This window comes from Neomonachus schauinslandi, chromosome 5 (genome assembly GCF_002201575.2).
Source record: "Neomonachus schauinslandi chromosome 5, ASM220157v2, whole genome shotgun sequence".
NCBI classification, from domain to species: domain Eukaryota; kingdom Metazoa; phylum Chordata; class Mammalia; order Carnivora; family Phocidae; genus Neomonachus; species Neomonachus schauinslandi.
The window spans coordinates 123,803,962-123,824,781 of NC_058407.1; the positions used below are offsets into that span (position 1 = coordinate 123,803,962).

Sequence of the window (20,820 nt, forward strand, 5' to 3'; positions counted from 1 at the left end):
CTCTGAGGTACCAGGTGGCTGGAGCTTTTGAACACCTCCTCCCCATCAGTCATTGGTTGAGGGCTGCTCCCAGGGGCCAGAAGCCCTTGGCATTTCCAATCTACTCAGCAAGAGGCAAAGGACTCCAGGGACAAGAGAAAGCCCTCGGGCCACAAGAGGCAGATCTGACAGTTCAAAATGGTGGTCTTGGAAAGTGGTAAAGGCTGGGGGTGGGGGTAGGGAGTATGGAGCACTAACCTATACATAACTAGCCTCACCACTGGAATGGTTTCAGATGGGGCTGTCTCTTTCTGTGCATCATGGTTAGTCTATCTCAGTTAAAATAATCAGAAGAACAGGACCAAGATGGATACACCTTTAATGCTTCTGCAATTATATTTTAGAATAGAACAGGATGGTTTCATGGTTTCATGGCTTTTGTTTGGAAACTGAAGCTTCATCCTGCTGGGAAACTGGGCGCCAGTGTAAAGCACACACCTCTGATGGATTCCTCTGAGGTACCAGGTGGCTGGAGCTTTTGTGTTTCACAGTATTCAGCTGAAGTCTGCATTTTGAATTATTTTGTAAAATGACATTTACATGATGTAGAATGAAGCAATGAAGCCTTAAGTAATGACAACACAAAGAACAAAGGCTAGTAAGCATAAATTTTTACTTTGTGGACTTCCTTGTCATCACACTCCCTCTGTTTGTTGTAGTAATAGAAAGTATTGTCCCTTCTCTGGAGTTTCTTCACGTATCCCGTCTCTGGCCAACGATCTACCTGCACATCAGAAACCAGAATACAAATACTATGATGCTGGTTTTATTTTTATATAATAATTTACTAACAAATAGTTAACAGTATATCTCACATCAAAAAATTAAAGCATAAAATTAAATCTAAAAATACTTGAGCTCTCAAGAGAGTATTATACATATCTCAAACACATCCTAAGTTATATCCTTATACTGCAAAATAGCTAACTTGGTGCTTGTCTCTAGATCCCAATCTCTAGATTTAAATTTCTACTCAGTGGCCAAGATAGGGGAAACATTCAAAACACTCAAAACTTTTTCTTATGTTTACAAATTATTTCAAACATTATTACTTCCTAATTTCTAAAAGTAATGCCTGAGGAGGAAATTAGGCTCAGGCCCCACTCTGAAAGCACTTGGGTGCTGAGCATTGATGTCACACCAGTGACAAATGGGACCAGCTAGACTCAAGATACCTAAAGGTGCATATGCATTCCTCAAATCCATATCACAAGTTCAGCTTGAAAACCAAATTTTTAAAAGATTTTATTTTATTTTTTAAGAAATCTCTACACCCAGTGTGGAGCTGGTCCTTATAATCCTGAGATCAAGAGTCTCATGATCTACCAACCGAGCCAGCCAGATGCCCCTTGAAACCTAATTTTTAATAGAAATTTGAGGTCATGAATTTAATCCTCCACTATCTTTTCTTACCTTCTCCCCATCTTTCTCATATGTCATATTGGTTTGCTTACTTTATCATTTGGCTTGACCTAGTTTGGACATTTTTCTCCCCTTCCTCTCCAAATTCATGTTCTACTTTCTTGATCATGATCAGATCAATACATTTCTCTTGTTGTTTGGTATATTTCTTCTGGATTCTTTAAGATCTACTCTATCATTGTCAAAACCTGATCACTCAGGTGTCATGGTCTAGATAATTGAACGCTCTTCACCACCATCTCTCCAGGCAGCTTGCCACTTCTCATATGCCCCATCCATAAATTGTAACTTTTCAGTGGGTTAGGAATACATCATGAATACAAAGGAATGCATGGCCTTTGTTTTTTAACAGCACATTTTCTTTTTCTTGTGTTGTCTCCTTTATTTAAGAATTAATGAAAATAGGTAGCAGCATATCAGATGAACCTTGGCAGGCTCTCTGACATTTACAGTATAGGAAAAAAATCAATGTTTCCTATCACTTAGGTCAAGCTTGCCTTTCATAGCTTCCATTGTCCCCAGCAGAGAAAGGAGGGTGTTCTCAAGACACCATTATAACTCTCTTCCTCTTGGGGCCAGGATCAGGCTCTGTTTCATTTACCAGGGTCCTAAAAAGCATCTCATCCAGTGAAGAAATAGCCTCTGTATATGGGATGAGCCTCAAAGCAGCTGTATTGGTTCTGTGCTCATCAACCCTTAGTCATTTTAAATATCCCTTGTATTTTATAATTTTTTCTTCTTGGCCTTTCACTTGAGGACTCCCAGTCGATGGAAGAAAGCTTCACTCCTTTGAGTAGAACAGAGTGGAGTGGTATGGTCCTTAAGACCAGCTGGGGAGTTCAGTAAGCTCTAATAGTTTATGTGTCCCAAAAGGACATATGCTTCAGGTGAGGAAAGAGAAGTTTGCTCAAACCCTTCCCATCTCTGTACACTGGTAGAGACATACCAATCAAGGCAAGCATTCAGTTACCACCCTGGCCAATCTTCAAGGCCCTCTGCAAATGTCTGTGGGGGCATGAAGCCCTTTTGGGGGAAGGAAGAGATTTTGTCTTCCTCTAAATTCCTGCGTCTTTTTTAAAGGCACACATATTTTGACTTGCGTAAATTTTTACTGTTCATGTCATTATTAATCTTCTACTCCAAGATAATAAGAATAATAAAAGCTATCAATCATTAACACTTATCTTTCATTCACTCAACAAATTATTAAGCACTACAATGTCAGGCACTTCAAACACATGATTTCATTTAATTCCTGTAACTATTTTCTAAAGCAGACACTGCCATCACAATTCAACTGTTGAGCTCAGCCAAGTTAAGAACATTGTTCAGGATTGCTCAGCTAATGAGAAAGAGGATCCAGGATGCGGACCCTGGATAGGTTCCAAATCGGGTTCTCTTCCTACTGGCCCAATCAATTTCTTGAGGTCAGGTACTCATATTTTTATCTCCTAAAGCACTTGGCACAGAAATTTGCACATGGTAGTGACAGGGTTGAGGGCATGCTGCCCCAGAATATGCCACTTTGGCATACTGATGGTTTCAAGTTAAAGTTACTTGAGAAACCGGTGCATGAAGGACACTGACCCTCCTCTCTGTACCTCTGAAAGCAGGAAATAAATCTCACACGTGAAAGGCACCCTCCCTGCACCTGGAGGTAAACAGACATCCTTATCACCACAGACAGAGAATTCAGAGCCAAGAGGGCTGTGTAAATAAATTCTGCTTCATTTCCCCACTAATTAGTACTCAAGCCCAAGTTACTTTGTCTTGTCAGTTCTTCATACATTTATCATTTCTTTGTCTAAAAGGTATATAAATGGCCTGCTTTGGTCATTTCTTGGGTCTTATATCTTTGGGGCTCCTGTATATATGAGATTAGATGAAATTTGTCTTTTCTCCTGTTAATCTGTCATGGGTCAATTAATTATTAGACCAGCCAAAAGAAGAAGGAAATTTTCTCCTTCCCAACAGTTTATATCCAATTAGTTATACTGAAATGAAATGCAAGACCTCTTCAAAATTGCCAAGTCATACAGTGAATAGGCTTGTTTTTCCCTACATCACACACACACACTCCTCTCACTTTGTGGGACTTCCCCTTCAAGGAGGTTCTTTGTGTTCTCTTAAATCGGATTTTATCTCAATCACATTATTGGGCATGGGAGTGTAATGCACAAACAGTCAGGAGTTGCTCTCTAATAGTTTTCTGTCACTTATAATCTCCATAATAAACAGAATCTAACCCCTATATAATTCGGGATAAAAAAAGAAACTGGAAAGAAGTAATAGTTACACAATAAACTGAATATCTGGCAATAGAATTACGTGGGTAAGGGAAAAAGACTCTGCTTTTGTGGTTATCATCAAAGCTTTATCTGGCAGAGCATGGTTGTTCAATACAAGCTAGAAAGTTCTTAATCTTTCCATGCTGAGGGACCACCTCTCCCTCCAGTCTACCTGAAAACCATTCCTCTGGGCCTCAGTCTCCTCATCAATAAAATAAGAGAAATGGAGTAGAGTTTCCATTTAGTTATTCTCTGGTTCTTTGTTTGATTTTGATACTTTTCACTGAATATTTTGAGTTCAGGTCTGTAGAGACATCTTACCATAGAAACTTGTTTCACTTGTTTATATTCAATTTCATCCCGATATCCTGCTTGCTGAAATCTGTACAGATTTTCTATCTCTTCTGACCATTTTTTGGCACGACTTATTGATTTTGGTTTCATGTCAGAACTAGCCATGGCTACAGAGGTCTTATTGCCAATTATTTCTGAAAGATGTTAAAACACCATTAATAGATAGCATAATAGTGACAATTTTGAAAGTCCCTTTAAAAATGAACACAAGTGGAATTAAAAAAAAAAAACTTAGAGAGTTGAGAATTCTGTTACGTATATTAAATTTTAAACATTCAATTTCAAGATTGAGAAGGATTCATGCTCTACTTTGGAAATAAAATAAAATAAACCCTGAAAGATACATAGGGAACTGTTTATTTCTTCATCAAATAAAATTGTATTCAGAGAGTGATGTCCTAATTCTGGTGTCCTAGGCAATAGCATACACTTTTCTGAAGTCACACTCATTTTTAACTACTCAGTAGATTGTCAAAATATCTCATCACCATTCCATTTGATTATATTAAAAACTGCATCCCCCACTTTTTTTTTCCTAAAAAGGGAATGTAAGATCAGTCTTCTCACTGTCTTCTTATTCTTCTTGCTGAGGAGCCATGTTTCCTCTCTTTCCATATCTTAACTACTTGGAGGCATCCAATCATTGCAGTTCATTCACTCAGGAGGTCACTGGGACCCTGCTCCTGTGACAGCCCGATGTGAAAAGACAGACGAACACAAAATCCATGAAAGCTGTAAGACTGTATGATACTGAGATCATTGATTTCAAAACAATGTAAGCAGTCACCAGTAGCTTTTGAAGTTCAAATATTCAACTGAAGTACACGTAATTGTCTATTCACCAAACTTCTAGAGTCAGTTTTTCAAAGACATATCTTACAGTTGTTTTCTCAGAGTCATCTTATTTTATTAACAAAATATGTATCAGTTAACTGAAATAAAGTGCCCAGAATTTTCACCATGATTCCTTGAATCCATTCTTCTTTTCTTTCTTTTTTTTTTTTTTAAGATTTTTTATTTATTTATTTGACAGAGAAACACAGCGAGAGAGGGAACACAAGCAGGGACAGAGGGAGAGGGAGAAGCAGGCTTCCCGCGGAGCAGGGAGTCCGATGTGGGGCTCGATCCCAGGACACTGGGATCGTGAGCCGAGCCAAAGGCAGATGCTTAATGACTGTGCCACCCAGGCGCCCCCTTGAATCCATTCTTCTATTAAAATACGTTTCTATTGGCTGAAATACATTAAATACGGACTTCATGAGTAGGTCTTATAAATGAATTCTTGTTTTTAAATTTTCTTCAATTACAATGACAAATATTCATTACAGTACTACCCCCTCACCTGCAGTTTCACTTTCTAACTTGACAGCAGTCTGGAAGCAGATGACCCTCATTCTGACCTACTGTCAGAAGGTCAGTGGTAGCCTAACGCTACATCCCAATGCCTATGTCATTCACCTCACTTCATCTCATCATACAGGCATTTTATCTTACATTATCACAAAAATAGTGAGTGCAGGAAAATATATTTGGACAGGCCACATTCACATAACTTTTCAAAATATATTGTTACAATTGTTCTATTTTATTATCGTTGTTTTAAACTTTATCATAGACATGTATATAGGAAAAAACAGAATATATAGGGTTTGGTACTATCTGTGGTTTGAGGCATCCAGTGGGGGGAGGGGGGAGTCTTGGAATGTATCCCCCATGGATAAGGGGGAATTAATGTGTGTTGAAAAGGTCAAGAAATACATTAAAGTACAAAAAAAGAAAAGTCAAAATAATCACACCAATTAGAAGTATCAATCCTTAACATCAGGTGAATATCATCCTAAACATAAGATGAGTTAGAAGGACAGACTTTAAAAGTTTTATAAAAAGGAATCTTATACTATGGACTCTGAAAAACAAACTGAGGGTTCTAGAGGGGAGGGGGGTGGGAGGATGGGTTAGCCTGGTGATGGGTATTAAAGAGGGCACGTTCTGCATGGAGCACTGGGTGTTATGCACAAACAATGAATCATGGAACACTACATCAAAAACTAATGATGTAATGTATGGTTATTAACATAATATAAAAAAAGGAATCTTATAATAAATGCTTTCACAACTATAACAAATTTATCTCAGCCTGGATTTAACAGGGTGGGAAGTAGGAAATGGAAATAAAATTGATGGAATTGCTAAATTTCAGATAAATATTTCTTCAATGTGAAAGATGTGGCCTAAAATTTCCCTTATAGTTAATAAAAATAGATTAATGGAGACTGTTAGGAGGCTAAGAGTCATTTGTTTCAATTTTATGTTATAAGTCATGCACAAGTACCAATTGGCTCTTTTATGAAAAATAAGGGAATTGGTCCTGTGCTCCCCCCTACCTCCTGTATATTTTTGTCACATTCTTACTTGACATTCTAAAGGTTGCGGTATTTACATTCCATCCTGAAACCAAAATTCTCAGTTGTTTGGGTTTAGCTCCTGATTTAAATGAATTAAAATGAAGCCATTTGAGTTACACAGTTCACTCTGATGAAAGTAGCAACTACCCAATGGATATATCATTAATATTGTTTGCATTTTTTTCATCGTGCATACCAATATGTATATTGACTAGACCAAAGAAAATTAAGGTATTGTTAATATTTGACTTTTTAAAAACTTTTGACCCTTATTTATTAATTTAGGTTCAGGCTCATGTTGTATTTTAAGGCAATATGTTGTTATGTTATTGTGAATTTATGTAAAACTTGGATTACCCGACAAAACAATAAGTGAGCCATATTTCAATGGAACCCTTGCCCTTCATTTCCATTCATTTTATTTATTTTTATTTTTTGTTATTTTTAAAATATTTATTTATTTATTGTTTCTTTTTTTTAGTTTTAAATACAATGAATTAACATATAGTGTATAATTAGTTTCAGAGGTAGAGTTCAGTGATTCATCAGTCTTATATAACACTCAGTGCTCATTACATCATATACCCTCCTTAATGTCTGTCACCCAGCTACCCCATTCCCCCACACTCCCTCCCAACACCCCTCAGTTTGTTTCCAATGATTAAGAGTTTCTTGTGATTTGTCTCCCTCTCTGATTTCATCTTGTTTTGTTTTTCACTCCCTTCCCCTATGATCCTTTGTTTTGTTTCATAAATCTCACATATGATGAAATCATATGATAATTGTCTTTCTCTGATTGACTTATTTCGCTTAGCATAATACCCTCTAGTTCCATCCATGTCATTGCAAATGGAAAGATTTCTTTTTTTTGGATGGCTGAGTAATATTCCATTGTATATATATAACACATTTTCTTTATCTGTTCATCTGTTGATGAACATGTGGGTTCTTTCCATAGTTTGGCTGTTGTAGACATTGCTGCTCTAAACATTGGGGTGCAGGTGCCCCTTTGGGTCACTACATTTGTATCTTTGGGGTAAATCCCTAGTAGTGCAATTGCTGGGTCATAGGGTAGGTCTATTTTCAACTTTTTTTTAAAAAAAGATTTTATTTTATTTATTTGACAGAGAGAAACACAGTGAGAGAGGGAACACAAGCAGGGGGAATGGGAGAGGGAGAAGCAGGTTTACCACTGAGTGGGGAGCCCGATGCGGGGCTCAATCCCAGGACCCTGGGATCATGACCCGAGCCGAAGGCAGACGCTTAAGGACTGAGCCACCCAGGCGCGCCCAAAACTTTTTATCTTGATGAAGTCCCAATAGTTCATTTTTGCTTTTGTTTCCATTGCCTTTTGAGATGTGTCTAGCAAGAAGTTGCTGTGGCCTAAGTTGAAGAGGTTGCTGCCTGTGTCCTCTCTAGGATTTTGATGGATTCCTGTCTCACATTTAGCTCTTTCAACCATTTTGAGTCTATTTTTGGGTGTGGTGTAAGAAAATGGTCCAGTTTCACTCCCCTGCATGTGACTGTCCAATTTTCCCAACACCATTTGTTGAAGAGACTGTCTTTTTTCCATTAGATAGTCTTTCCTGCTTTGTCGAAGATTAGCTGACGATAGAGTTAAGGGTCCATTTCTGGGCTCTCTATTCTGTTCCATTGATCTATGTATCTGTTTTTGTGCCAGTACCATACTGTCTTGATCATTACAGCTTTGTAATAGATCTTGAAGTCCGGAATTGTGATGCCATCAACTTTGGTTTTCTTTTTCAATATTCCTTTGGCTATTCAGGGTCTTTTCTGGTTCCATACAAATTTTAGGATTATTTGTTCCAGCTCTGTGAAAAAAGTTGATGGTATTTTGATAGCGAGATCATTGAATGTGTAGATTGCTCTAGGTAGCATAGACATTTTAACAAAATTTTTTTTCCAATCCATGAGCATGGAACATTTTTCCATTTGTGTCTTCCTCAATTTCTTTCATGAGTGTTCTATAGTTTTCTGAGAACAGATCCTTTGCCTCTTTGGTTAGGTTTATTCTTAGGTGTCTTATGATTTTGGGTGCAATTATAAATGGGATTGACTCCTTAATTTCTCTTTCTTCTGTCTCCTTAGTGTATAGAAATGCAACTGATTTCTGTGCATTGATTTTATATCCTGCAACGGTGCTGAATTCCTGTATGAGTTCTAGCAATTTGGGGTGGATTCTTTTGGGTTTTCAACATAGAGTATAATATCTGTAAAGAATGAGAGTTTGACTTCTTTGCCAATTCAGATGCCTTTTATTTCTTTTGGTTGTCTGATGGCTGAGGCTAGGGCTTGCAGTACTATGTTGAACAACAGTGGTGAGAGTGGACATCCCTGTTGTGTTCTTGACCTTAGAGGAAAAGCTCTGTTTTTCCCCATTGAGAATGATATTCCCTGTGGGCTTTTTGAGTATGACTCTTATGATATTGAGGTATGTTCCCTGTATTCCTACACTGTGAAGAGTTTTAATCAAGAAAGGATAATGTAGTTTGTCAAATGCTTTTTCTGCATCTACTGAGAGGGTCATATGGTTCTTGTCCTTTCTTTTATTGATGTAGCATATCATATTGATTGATTTGTGGATGTTGAATCACCCTTACAGCCCAGGAATAAATCCCACTTGGTCGTGGTGAAAAATCCTTTTAATGTGCTGTTGGATCCTATTGGCTAGTATCTTGGTGAGAATTTTGGCATCCATGTTCATGAGGGATATTAGTCTGTAATTCTTTTTGGTGGGGTCTTTGGTTTTAGGATCAAGGTAATGCTGGCCTCATAGAAAGAGTTTGGAAGTTTTCCTTCCATTTCTATTTTTTGAAACAGCTTCAGAAGAATAGGTATTAATTCTTTAAATGGTTGGTAGAATTCCCCTGGGAAGCCATCCAGCCTTGGATTCTTGTTTGTTGGGAGACTTTTGATTACTAATTCAATTTCCTTGCTGGTTATGGGTCTGTTCAGGTTTTTTATTTCTTCCTGGTTCAGTTTTGGTAGTTTATACATCTCTAAGAATGCATCCATTTCTTCCAGATTGCCTAATTTGTTGGCATATAGTTGCTAATAATATGTTCTTATAATTGTATTTCTTTGGTGTTGGTTGTGAGCTCTCCTCTTTCATTGATGATTTCATTTATTTGGGTCCTTTCTCTTCTTTTTGATAAGTCTGGCCAGGGGTTTATCGATCTTATTAATTCTTTCAAAGAACTAGCTCCTAGTTTTGTTGATTTATCCTACTATTCTTTTGGTTTCTATTTCATTTCCATTCATTTCAATGGGAGGCTCACTGCTTTGTTGCTGCACACTAGATATGACCAACAGTGAGCTGGACATGTGTGGTACAGCCTGACAATCCAGTAACATACACAACTATATATAACCTATTTTTTCATAGAAAAATGACACTAAGAAACATGAGAGGAAAAAAGGTGCAAACTTGCTGTAGAAAAAGACTTTCAGAATTAGTTATGCTTGTTATATGAATTTTGGCTGTATTATATTGCCTTTATAGATGAAGCACGTTTTCTAAAAGTAGTGGCACAATCATACTTTTTGTTTTACCGAAGCCATTTTTGCTTCAGGCTTGGCTTTTTGATACATAACAAAATACTTTTATATACTCATATTCATTCAAAAAGTATTTTCCTGAATGTCGTCTATGTAATCTTTTGCCACTTTCAAACAAAACAATCATGTCAACTATAAATATAAAAATGCTTTCAACAAGGGCGCCTAGGAGGCTCAGTTGGTTAAGCATCTGCCTTCAGCTCAGGTCATGATCTCATGGGTCCTGGGATTGAGTCCTGTGTCGGGCTCCCTGCTCAGTGGGGAGGCTGCTTCTCCCTTTGCCCCTCCCTGCCTCGTGCTCTCTCTCTCTCAAATAAATAAAATCTTTAAAAATTTTTTTAAAAATGCTTTCAACAGAAGAACTGTTCAATAGAAGAGCTGAACTACTGGAGAAAAAAACCCATTTTTTTCTCAGTAGAAATATGTATCCTCTAGACATACTACGCATTTCAAAACTTTGTTTTCCCACAATAGCTAAAGGAAACTTAAATGCATTTTCATCATAATAGGAAGCCCTGGGGTTACTATAACTATACTATATAGCAGTGGTGCAAATCCCACCCTCCAACTTTTTTCTCTCGCTTTTTTTTTTAAAGATTTATTTATTTGTTTGAGAGAGCGAGAATGAGAGAGAGTACATGAGAGGGGGGAGGGTCAGAGGGAGAAGCAGGCTCCTCGCTGAGCAGGGAGCACGATGCGGGACTGGATCCCGGGACTCCAGGATCATGACCTGAGCCGAAGGCAGTTGCTTAACCAACTGAGCCACCCAGGCGCCCTTGTCTCTCTTTTAACTTACTTTCTACTTATTAAAAACAGAATGAAACTAAAATTGGGAAAGATGAACTTACAACTTTTCGATGAAATATTTCAGTAATCCTGAGAAATTCAGTGGCAATATTAATCCCACTAGTAACATTCAGCACTTTGAAATTTAGTGGCTTACTTTGCTGAGAGTTGTGGCAAAAAATAATTACTATAAAACACATCTGATTTTTATAATACTAAGTTGTAGCTACAGAAACAGGAAATGGCAATGGCCTGACTTTCTAGTTTTGTGAAAATCTAATTTTATTAAACAGTATTAGGTTTATATAGGTATTCTAAACCCAGCAACAATATCAAACCCTTGACAATCTAGGGTTTTAATCTGACAGTAGAAGCCTTTGATGTACCAGTCATCTCAAACTCCCTTCTATGCAAAAGTCCTTTTCACTTCCTTGTTCGCTCTGAAAAGTGCTTTTTACCTTTAGTCGTATTAAAACCCCAAGAGCATTAGTATTCCTTCCATTTCTGTACCTATTTCATTCTATTCCTAGACGCATCAGGATATGGCAAAGGAGCCAATCAGCTAACATCCCTGGGCTTGTTTCCCGAACAGCGAAAAGGTCTCATTATAAGGTCTCTCTTTTTTTTTTAAAGATTTTATTTATTTATTTGACAGAGAGAGAGCGAGAGCAGGAACACAAGCAGGGGGAGTGGGAGAGGGAGAAGCAGGCCTCCCGCTGAGCAGGGAGCCCGATGTGGGACTCGATCCCAGGACCCTGGGATCATGACCTGAACTGAAGGCAGACGCTTAACGACTGAGCCACCCAGGCGCCCTATAAGGTCTCTTTTGTCCGCACACTTCCCTTCCCAAAGTTTTTGGGGGGTCAGTTGAAAAACAAAACTGGTTTCCCAAATATGCCTTTGTAGTCCATGGTCTAGGTATGCTAATCTGCATCTGTGCAGCGTAAAGCCACTCCATGCCTTCTCCAGTCCCTCAAGCCTTTCTTCTGACAGAAATCACCAATTCTGTATGTGAATCTGCCACAGAAGGCTGAGCCGGAGAAAGAGTTTTGAAAATTGGGGGTCAAATGACTGGTCCACAGGAAAACTCTGAAAGGAGACCCCAGAATACATCAAGCCGCAGGGGGCGCAGCTCGGCCTGGAAGCTACTGTAAAATCAGATTCTGAAACTCAGGGGGTAGCGAATAAAGACCGTAGCTAACCCGGAGAATAAGCAAGAAAATCAAACCTCAGAAATCACAAAGGCGTGCCGGAGCGGAAAGGGCGGAGCCGAGGCTTCCGGGGCGGGGCCCAGGCAGGCTCAGCGGAGCGGGCGGACTGTTCAGGTCCCTCGGGACGAGTCCACCCACCGCCCCTCCCCACCCCGCCTCTGGGTCCAGCTCTCCGTGGTTACCCTCGCTGGCCGATCTGGAGAGGCCGAGGCACCCCGCCCGGGAGCTCCCAGGAGAGCGCGGCGGTGCTCGAGTTCTCCACTCAGGAATCCGTGGGCTGGGCAGCGAGAGGCCAACTGTCGCGCCTCGGCGACCCTCGCGTCTCCTAGCAACGCGTAGCGCTCTCCGCCGCTCCCAGCTCCGGCCCCGCCCAGCTCCGGCCCCGCCCCCTGCGAGCGGGCCCTTGTGCGCAGGTGCGAGGGCTGGGCTGCGCGGCCTGCCCAGTTTGGAGCGGCAAAGCTGAAGCCAGGATGGGAAGCTCGCGGGGGCTGATTATTTGGCAGAGGAATCGGGCAGAATGTGTAATTTGCTTCTTCAGTACCAGACAGAATTCCGTTGGCGATTTTGGTTCCTGGGAGAAGGTACCTCCTATCTGTCCCACCCCATTTCTCATTTTGTTGAAATTAAATGAACCAGTCAATTCACAGGTTAGAGCTTAGTGCCTGACAATTAGTGAACTTAAAATAAACAACCTTCATAACTTAAATGACGTTATCTTTACCTTTATCCGTATATTTAAAATATTATCGATTTACTTATAACGCCCAAATTTATTTCCTCAGCTCAGATCTCTCTCTGAATTCCAGACTTGTATATGCAACCTATATTCAACATCCACCTAGTTGTCCCAACAACCCCCTTCCAAACGTCCCCTCCCCAGCCTGCTCCTTCCACAATCTTCCCCCGTCAGTAAATGGCTCCTAGAGTCCACTCTTTGTCTTGCCCTCCTTATCCGTCACTGTTGGCTTTTCTGTTCCCAGCGAGGTCAAGCCACCATCATTTTACCCCACTCTGGTTATTGCAATAATCCCCAACAGGTATCTCTGGTTCCCCGCTAGTCTATTCTCAACACAACAATCTGTGCAATCCGTTTAAAACATAACTTGGACTGTATCATTTCTCTGCTCACAGTCTTGCAATGGCTCCCATCTTACAGAGTAAAAACCAACAAAACCCTACAAGGGTTGCATACAATTCTTCTTCCCTTGCTCTGGTGCCCTGGATCACTCTGCTCCAGCCACACTGATCTCCTGGCTGTTCCTGGCCCAGCTTCCACATTGAGGCCTTTGTTGTGGCTACTGCATCATGCTCTCTAGCCCCCTTACTATGTTCTAGTGTTTCTTCTGTCCACAGCACTTATCATCATCTATTATACTACTTAAATAGCTTCTTTCTTAATTTTATTGTTTCTCTTCTGCAAGAACATAATTTCCATAAAGACAGGTTTTGTTGACCAAATTTCTAGAACAGTACCTAGCGCACAGTAGGTGCCAAAGCAATGTATTTCGAATTAATATCTTTTGCCACCATGGCCACTAGGAAGCGGTATAGCATCGCGTCTAAAGCATGACCTTGGATTTGGATCTGGTTTCTGCTAAGTTGTCACATGACTTCATGCAAGTTACTGAACCTCACTTTTCTTAACTGTAAAGACAAAAAGTGTACCTATCTGATGGGGTAGTTGTGAGGATGAAATAACAAATATAAACCATATAGGAGAGCACCTAGAACTATATAAATGATAGACATGACTTCCACTAGAATGTACATTCCATTGCCACATAGGTTTTTCTCTGCTTTGCTCGCTGCTGTATCTTTAATGTCTAGAACAGTGTGCGGCACATAGTAGATGGTCAGGGACTGTTTGTTGAGTGAATAAATGAATCCACACCATCACATTTTTTGGAATATTGTGGCAGCTTCCTATCCAGACGTCCTGCCTCAGAACTGCCTAAGTGCTCTTTCAAACTTAAATCCAGGGGCTTGCAAACTTAAGCATCAATCAGAGTCCCCTGGAGAGTGTGTTAAAACAGATTGCTGGAGAGTTCTGATTTAGTAGGTCTGGGCTGCGGGAGAGATTTTGCATTTCTGACAGGTTCCCAAATACTGTTACTGATGCTCTTCCAGGGCCCACACGTTGAGAAACTGTTCTGATCTCACTTGTCACTCTTTTGTTTCAAACCACCCAGGCTTCTCGCTGTCACGCAAGTTAAAGTTTGAACTATTTGGCTTGGTGTCTAGTCCCTTAGCTGGTTTAGCCTTGACTTCCCCTGGTAAGTCCCTATTATTTCATTCCTTTTGATTGCAGTGCTTTGGTTAAAAGGAACTATTTGCAGTGTGCAGACTGAATAAACGCTCATTTCTGGGACTTAAGCTGTTCCTGGGCCTGGAAGCTGAACTCGAGTTTACCTTCTCTGCTAAGTTTTTCTTTCTCATTGCAGACTTGAGCTCTTCTGCTTGGTCTCCACTGTGTTCTGAGCAGGCTTCCCATAAAGCACTGTAAAACGTCTTGCATTTATTTATTTCCACGAGTTTCTACTTCTGTCAGACTGTAGGTCTTGTTCCAAGGCTGATTCCTTTATATACATCCGGGTTCAAGCACAGTGTCTGGCACTTAGTGGATGCCCAGTAAATAATAATAAAAGCTAATATATATTGAACACTTACCATTTTCTGGGACTTTGGGTAGACTTTAGTTTTTCTTAGTTGAATAATAACACTTTAATCCATCAGAGGGTTGAGGGTAGGAGGTGTGAAGAAGAGATATTGGTGATGGAGATGTATATGAAACTAATGCAAAATAAACGTACATTTTGATTTTTCAAAGCCAGCTTCTGTTATGTGAGTTAGCCATGCAGTGTCTTCTTCACTCCTGTAGAGAAGGGATATCCTTGCCAATCTTGTTCACTTTGTCCACATTCTCCCATACCCTCTCCAAACATTTTGAAAACAAATCCATTGAGCAATAATTGAAATGCAATAACTAGCACATACTTAACAGCCTATAATTTTTTTTGAAGATTTTATTTATTTATTTGACAGAGAGAGAGCGAGAGAAGGAACACAAGCAGGGAGAGTGTGAGAGGTAGAAGCAGGCTTCTCGCCGAGCAGGGAGCCTGATGTGGGGCTCGATCCCAGAATCCTGGGATCATGACCTGAGCCGACGGCAGAAAGTTAATGGCTGAGCCACCCAGGCGCCCCAACAGCCTATAATTTGATAAGTTTTGACATAATGTATACACCTGTGAAATCGTCACCACAATCAAGTTAATGAACTTGTTTCCTGTGCCCCCAACCAACTACTGACTTGCTTTCTGTGACTTTGGATCAGTTCACACTTTCCATAATTTTATATAAGTGGAATCATACAATATGATCTCAGACTTCCAGCTTCCAGAACTCCGAGACAATTAAATTTCTGTTGTGTAAGTCTCCCAGTCTGTGGTGCTTGTTACAGCAGTTCTAGCACACAATACACTTTTTAAAAAAACATGTTATCTCCTTGTATACTTCCTTGTATGACATTTTATGTCCGTTATTCTGAAGGAATAGCATAGAACATAGTAAATTTATAACATAAGTTAATTTAGATTGACAACAGTTTATAAGCGAAGAAAAATATATCCTGTAGTGATTTCCCAACAGACTTATACCTACCTCAGTAACGCATTTTTTGGTATTTAACATACCCTTGGTAGCAGTTTTCAGTGCCTTTGAGACAGAACACATCAGGGACTTAGAAGTCTGAAGAGCTTAGAGTTGCAGAAAGATTCCCGAGTGCGGGATGAGGAAGCAGATCATAGCTGATGTTGGTGACTACATTTCCGTTTTCTTTATTAGTGGTCACAGGAGGAATTTCTCTTGGGATTCAGTATCCAGAAAATTTGACTTCTCCTGAAAATCTGTACTATTTGTGTCTTGAGGATGCGTAAGGCTAGTAAGGGATTGTGGCTTCCTCTAGAAGAGCCAAATAATTGGCTCACGTCTTTCAACAGCGTGTGCATGTCTGTGGGCTGTGCCTACCCATCTTCACTGTTTTCTGACCTATCTTTTCCCCCTTATCCTATTTCCCTTTACTCTGTCATACCGTATCCATTGTGGAAAGAAGAGAGGATAAATAAGTGGATAGATAAGCATATGAATATTATCTTGACCTGCCTTGCCAGGAGTTCCAGATCCTGTCAGAGGTAGACACACCAGATTCTCGAGATCACAGTCTCACTGCAGAATTTGTTGTTAGGTATAGACAGCTGAGCCCTCCTTTATTCTAAGACAAACCATCTTACACGAAATCAAAGCTGTTGGCAATAGCATACCGGCAGAATGCTCTACTCAAATGATTATGATGTCTATACCGCTCCCACTCTCCCTCGTCCTCCTCCCTTGCTTTTTCTTCACCTTATGAGAAATCTGTATTTGAATAGAATTCTGAGTACCGTGGCTGCAGGAAAATGCTGATGTTCTGTGAGGGTGGCACTCTGATTCTTGATTCCACCGCTTAAAAGTCATTGTTCTTGGATTTTTTCCCCCACATTACTTTGTATCTTTGTGGAAGCATTTGTTTACCATATTCTGCAAATGTGTTGTCTCCAAATGGATTGAAAACCTACCTGAAGGCACATCTTAGTCATCTATGTAATAACTACAAGGCTTATTATAATGGTATGCACAAAGCAACACCTCAAGAGTGTTTGAGTTGTTTCTGATTATTAATATTGTGGTGTTTAAGGAGACTTGCTAGGAAGGGGTCCGATAAATACCCTCCAGTGAGGGACACCTGGGTGGCTCGGTCTGTTAAGCGTCTCCCTTCAGCTCAGGTCATGATCCCCGGGTCCTGGGATCCAGTCCCACAGTGGGCTTCTTGCTCAGCCGGCTGGGAGCCTGCTTTTTCCCTCTGCCTGCTGTTCCCCCTGCTTGTGCTCGTTGTCAAATAAATAAATAAAAATCTTTTAAAATAAATGAATAAATAAATAAATGGAAGCGGGAACTAACAGTTACTGAATCTATCATGAGTCACATACAATTTTTTTCTCATACAATCCTTATGGTTATTCCCTAAGGTAGAAACTGGGAAGAAAAGGAAAGAAGGGAAACTGAGCTGGGCTTTCAAGCTCTCAGTAGACAAGCAGGAGGTGGAACGCAGTCTGATTTCAAAGCGAAGCTTTGCGTCCCCCTTCCCTTCTTTGCATCCTTCGGTGGAGCACCTGCTACGGGTGTTCAGTTTCCCTTCGCGATACCGTTCCTGCACAGACAACGGGCACTCTGCACCAGAACGCCACTCGTGTTGAGTCAAGGTTGCCGGCAGGAGGCACCCTCGTCGCGCCACGTCCTAGATCCTAGCCGGCTGCCCCCGCCCAGCGTCCCGCGGTTCGGACAAATTAACCACGCGGTTCGCCGGCCGCGGACTCTCCGGGGACGCTCCTCGGCACCGCCCCGCCGCCGCAGGGCTCCTCTGATTGGACGTGGCTGCATCCGGCGGGCCAATGGCGCGGGGGCGGGAGGTTCCCGGAAGTGGCGGCGCGCCGGGGGAAGACCTCAGCTTCCGCAGGCGGCGTGGGGACCGGTCCGCCGAGCTGTGCCGGCGCTATGAGTTCCTTCATGGGGCAGATGGCCGAGTACCCAACCATCTCCATAGACCGCTTCGACAGGGAGAACCTGAAAGCCCGCGCCTACTTCCTGTCCCACTGCCACAAGGGTGAGTGAACGCGGCGCGCCGCCCGCCCCAGGGACGCGGGCTGCGCGGGTTCTGGCCCCGTAGGGAAGCCGCCCGGGGGGGGCTCGAGCGGCTGAGTGCAGGCTTCGGGAGGCCGGGGCCGAGACTAGCAGGTGCACCTTGTCCCAGCCTGGCTCTTCAGCGTCTCTGAGGCTTTATTTCTTCTGTACGTCGGGACGGAACCGAAACTTGGCGCAACTACCCGGGCCAGTTTGACCAGGCGTAACTTAGGTTATTTTGGTAGCTCGCCTAGCTGCGAATAGTCAGAGGTCAGCGAGGATTATTACTTATTTCTTCCACCACATCTTCGCTTCCATGTTATAAAGAAGGCAAGTTTCAGATGAAATTCCGCCCTACCCCACCTCCCCAACATTTATTATCAAGCAAACGCATGCACACACACTCAAACATCCTGTCTGAAAGCTCTATGAAGTGCAAGCTCCCCCTCCTTTTAGGTGTTCTGCCCATAACCAGTATAAAAGTTTAGTTTGTGAGGCAACCAGAATACTAAGATTTCACAGCTGCGCACAGTTAGGGATTAGGCCCTGATAAGGCCTGGAGGCTAGAGCCTCCAGGTGAGGCTGGAGTGTCTCTAAAACGTTCTAGCCAGTCTCCAGAGCTGGAGGAGCACTCATTTTGTAACCGTTGGCCATGCGTAACATCTAGTACGCCGAAGTTCCTGCTTTTGGGAAATGCCTCTGCTTTTTTGCTGTGACCTACGAATTTTCTCTCAATGGGGATAAATCTGGACTTCCTCTCTCGATTTGCTGAATAGCACTGTGAGCCTCTTTGAGGGTCTTTCTACTTAGTAGTCTCCAGAATGTTTTTCATTGTGAATCTCCTCTTGGGCGAGGATACCTCTGTTTTACCTTTTGTCTTGAGCCTCACTGGAGTTTCAGAATTCAAAATGTGCTAGCCATGATCCGAAGTGTGGCGTAGGGGCTTGCCCTTTATGTTTACAAGTAGTGAGTTTGGAGAAGGAATCCATCTAAAGGAATCTGAAATCATGATCATTAGTTTGTAAGTTAAGCAAGAAACTGACTCCCTATTATTGAGAAGTTTATAATAACTGTTCCTGTTCTCTCATGGCATGTAAGTCTGTTTATGCAACCAGAATATAAACTCATCAAGGGCAAGAACTCAACTTCTGCTTTCAGAAATTTCCCACACTGCTTACTGGTAGTTTTTAACCTGTGAGAAACATATTTCTTTGATGTGCTGTGGACTTGTGGACTGAATTGTGCCCCCCCCCCCCCCCCCATTTATATGTTGAAGCTCAAACCCTCTATGTGACTGTATTTGGTGATTGGGTTTTTAGGAGGCAAAATTTAAATGAGCTTATAAGGGCTTGGTCCTAACTCGTTAGGATTGATGGCCTTATAAAAAGAGGAATAGAGATTTTTCTCTCTCCACACACACACACTGAAGAAGGGCCATCTGCAAGCCAGGAGGAGACGTCTCACCAGAAACCACCCCTGGCACCTTGATCTTGGAATTTAGCCTCCAGGACTGTAAGAAATTTTGTAGTTTAAGCCACCTTGTCTGTGGTATTTTATGTCAGTCTGAACCAACTGATACAGAATATCTGACAAGATCTTTGGACTCTTTTGGTAGGAAAAAAATCACATAAATGCATTTACATCACACTTTGATAGAACATCTCATCCCACGGCCCACTCAGTCCTGTTTATGGACCATCTGGAACCCAGGGCTATGCTCAGGGCAGGCTTTGCTAAGCATCAGTGAGGCCTGGAGGACGAGAGGAGACCCGTGGCCTGAGATAGTGGCCCAGGGCTGGAGGAGACCCCTTTAGGGGACAATTTACAGTGACCTAATCTGGTTCAGCGAAAGGAAAAAGGCCCTGGGAAGGAGACTCTGGGTGCAGTCCTCGCAGCACCAAGTAAACTGACCCACGTTCTCTTGGCTGGCAGTCTTGGGGGTGGCTGGGGTCCTGGGCTGTCTTGATTAAAGCAGCCACAGAGTGCTGCCTGCTGATTTAGTTTGGGAGCATGGAGCCGAGTCCTGATGCAGCCTCTTTTTGCCGTGGCACAAATTCTTTGGAAATCCCAACCGAAAGTCCTGCCCAGGGATGCCCCCATAGGCCCTACAAGCCTGGACCAGGAGTGATCTGAGGAGATTCACCCTCCGTGGGGGCACGCACATGTCTGGTCAAGGTCTGCCGCCGGGGGGTGTGGTGACTGCATTGTTTTCTCTGAAGTTAAGGAAGGATTATCACAGGTAAGTTGAGGCCGCGTGCGCGGGTGTGGGTGTGGGTAGGTGGTAATTCGAATAATTAGGATTGGTTTGATTCATCTAAACTGAGAAGGTGTGGTCACTGCTATCTAGTTCTTCCCATGCTGGAGATTCAGAACGTATTAGAATGCACCATATGTTTAAAGGCCGTGTTTCTGTATCTGTTAATTTGCAGGGCTGAGAAGCGGGCCAGTGTGGATAGAAATATCTTCAACCCAGCAGTCAGAGCAGGCTGAGAAGAGAATGAAACTCTTCTTATGCTGGCCTAAGCCTGAACGAGTTCCAGTACCTGGAACTGAATGGGTCACATAGAGGGGGGCACGAGGGATGGTTGGATTAAAATTAAAGAAGAACATAAGGAAAGTGCTGGAAGCAGTTCTGAAATGAGTATCTGGTCACTCATTCTTCTGTGGCTACTCAGAGTTATTTAGACTCTGTCCTGAGATGGAGGGGATTGTTCTCCTTTTAAATGATGACCAGAGATGGTCAGCTTTCCATGGTTCCTGGCCTGTTTTCAGATGCATGTCACCTGTAGAAGAAAGAGCCAATAGCCCACAGGAATCAGTTCTTTTATAAAAGTGAACCTCTTGGGGTGCCTGGGGGCTTGGTTGAGCATCCAACTCTTGATTTCGGCTCAGGTCATGATCTCGGGGTCGTGGGATCCAGCCCTGTGTTGGACTCCCTGCTCAGTGGGGAGTTGGCTTCAAGATCCCCCACTCCTGCTCCCGCATGAGTGTGCATGCTCTCTCTCTCAAATAAATAAATCTTTA

General features: G+C 42.0%; 2 protein-coding genes across 2 annotated transcripts in view; one reads left to right on the top strand and one right to left on the bottom strand.

The window, feature by feature from the left end:
- Positions 1-634: 634 nt before the first annotated feature.
- On the bottom strand, positions 635-12,274 carry MEIG1 (meiosis/spermiogenesis associated 1). Its single transcript, XM_021696781.1, has 3 exons — positions 12,241-12,274; positions 4,071-4,237; positions 635-763 (listed from the first exon to the last, which is right to left on the bottom strand). The coding sequence occupies exons 2-3, from the start codon at positions 4,206-4,208 to the stop codon at positions 635-637; spliced, it is 267 nt and encodes an 88-aa protein (XP_021552456.1). The 5' UTR covers positions 4,209-4,237; positions 12,241-12,274.
- Positions 12,275-17,628: 5,354 nt separating this feature from the next.
- The window catches only part of DCLRE1C (DNA cross-link repair 1C), a 31,441-nt gene continuing 28,249 nt past the window's right edge, over positions 17,629-20,820 (top strand). The window contains exon 1 of the mRNA XM_021696801.1: positions 17,629-17,779. Coding sequence (XP_021552476.1) covers positions 17,671-17,779 — 109 coding nt within the window. The 5' untranslated portion in view covers positions 17,629-17,670. The remainder of the gene's footprint in view (positions 17,780-20,820) is intronic.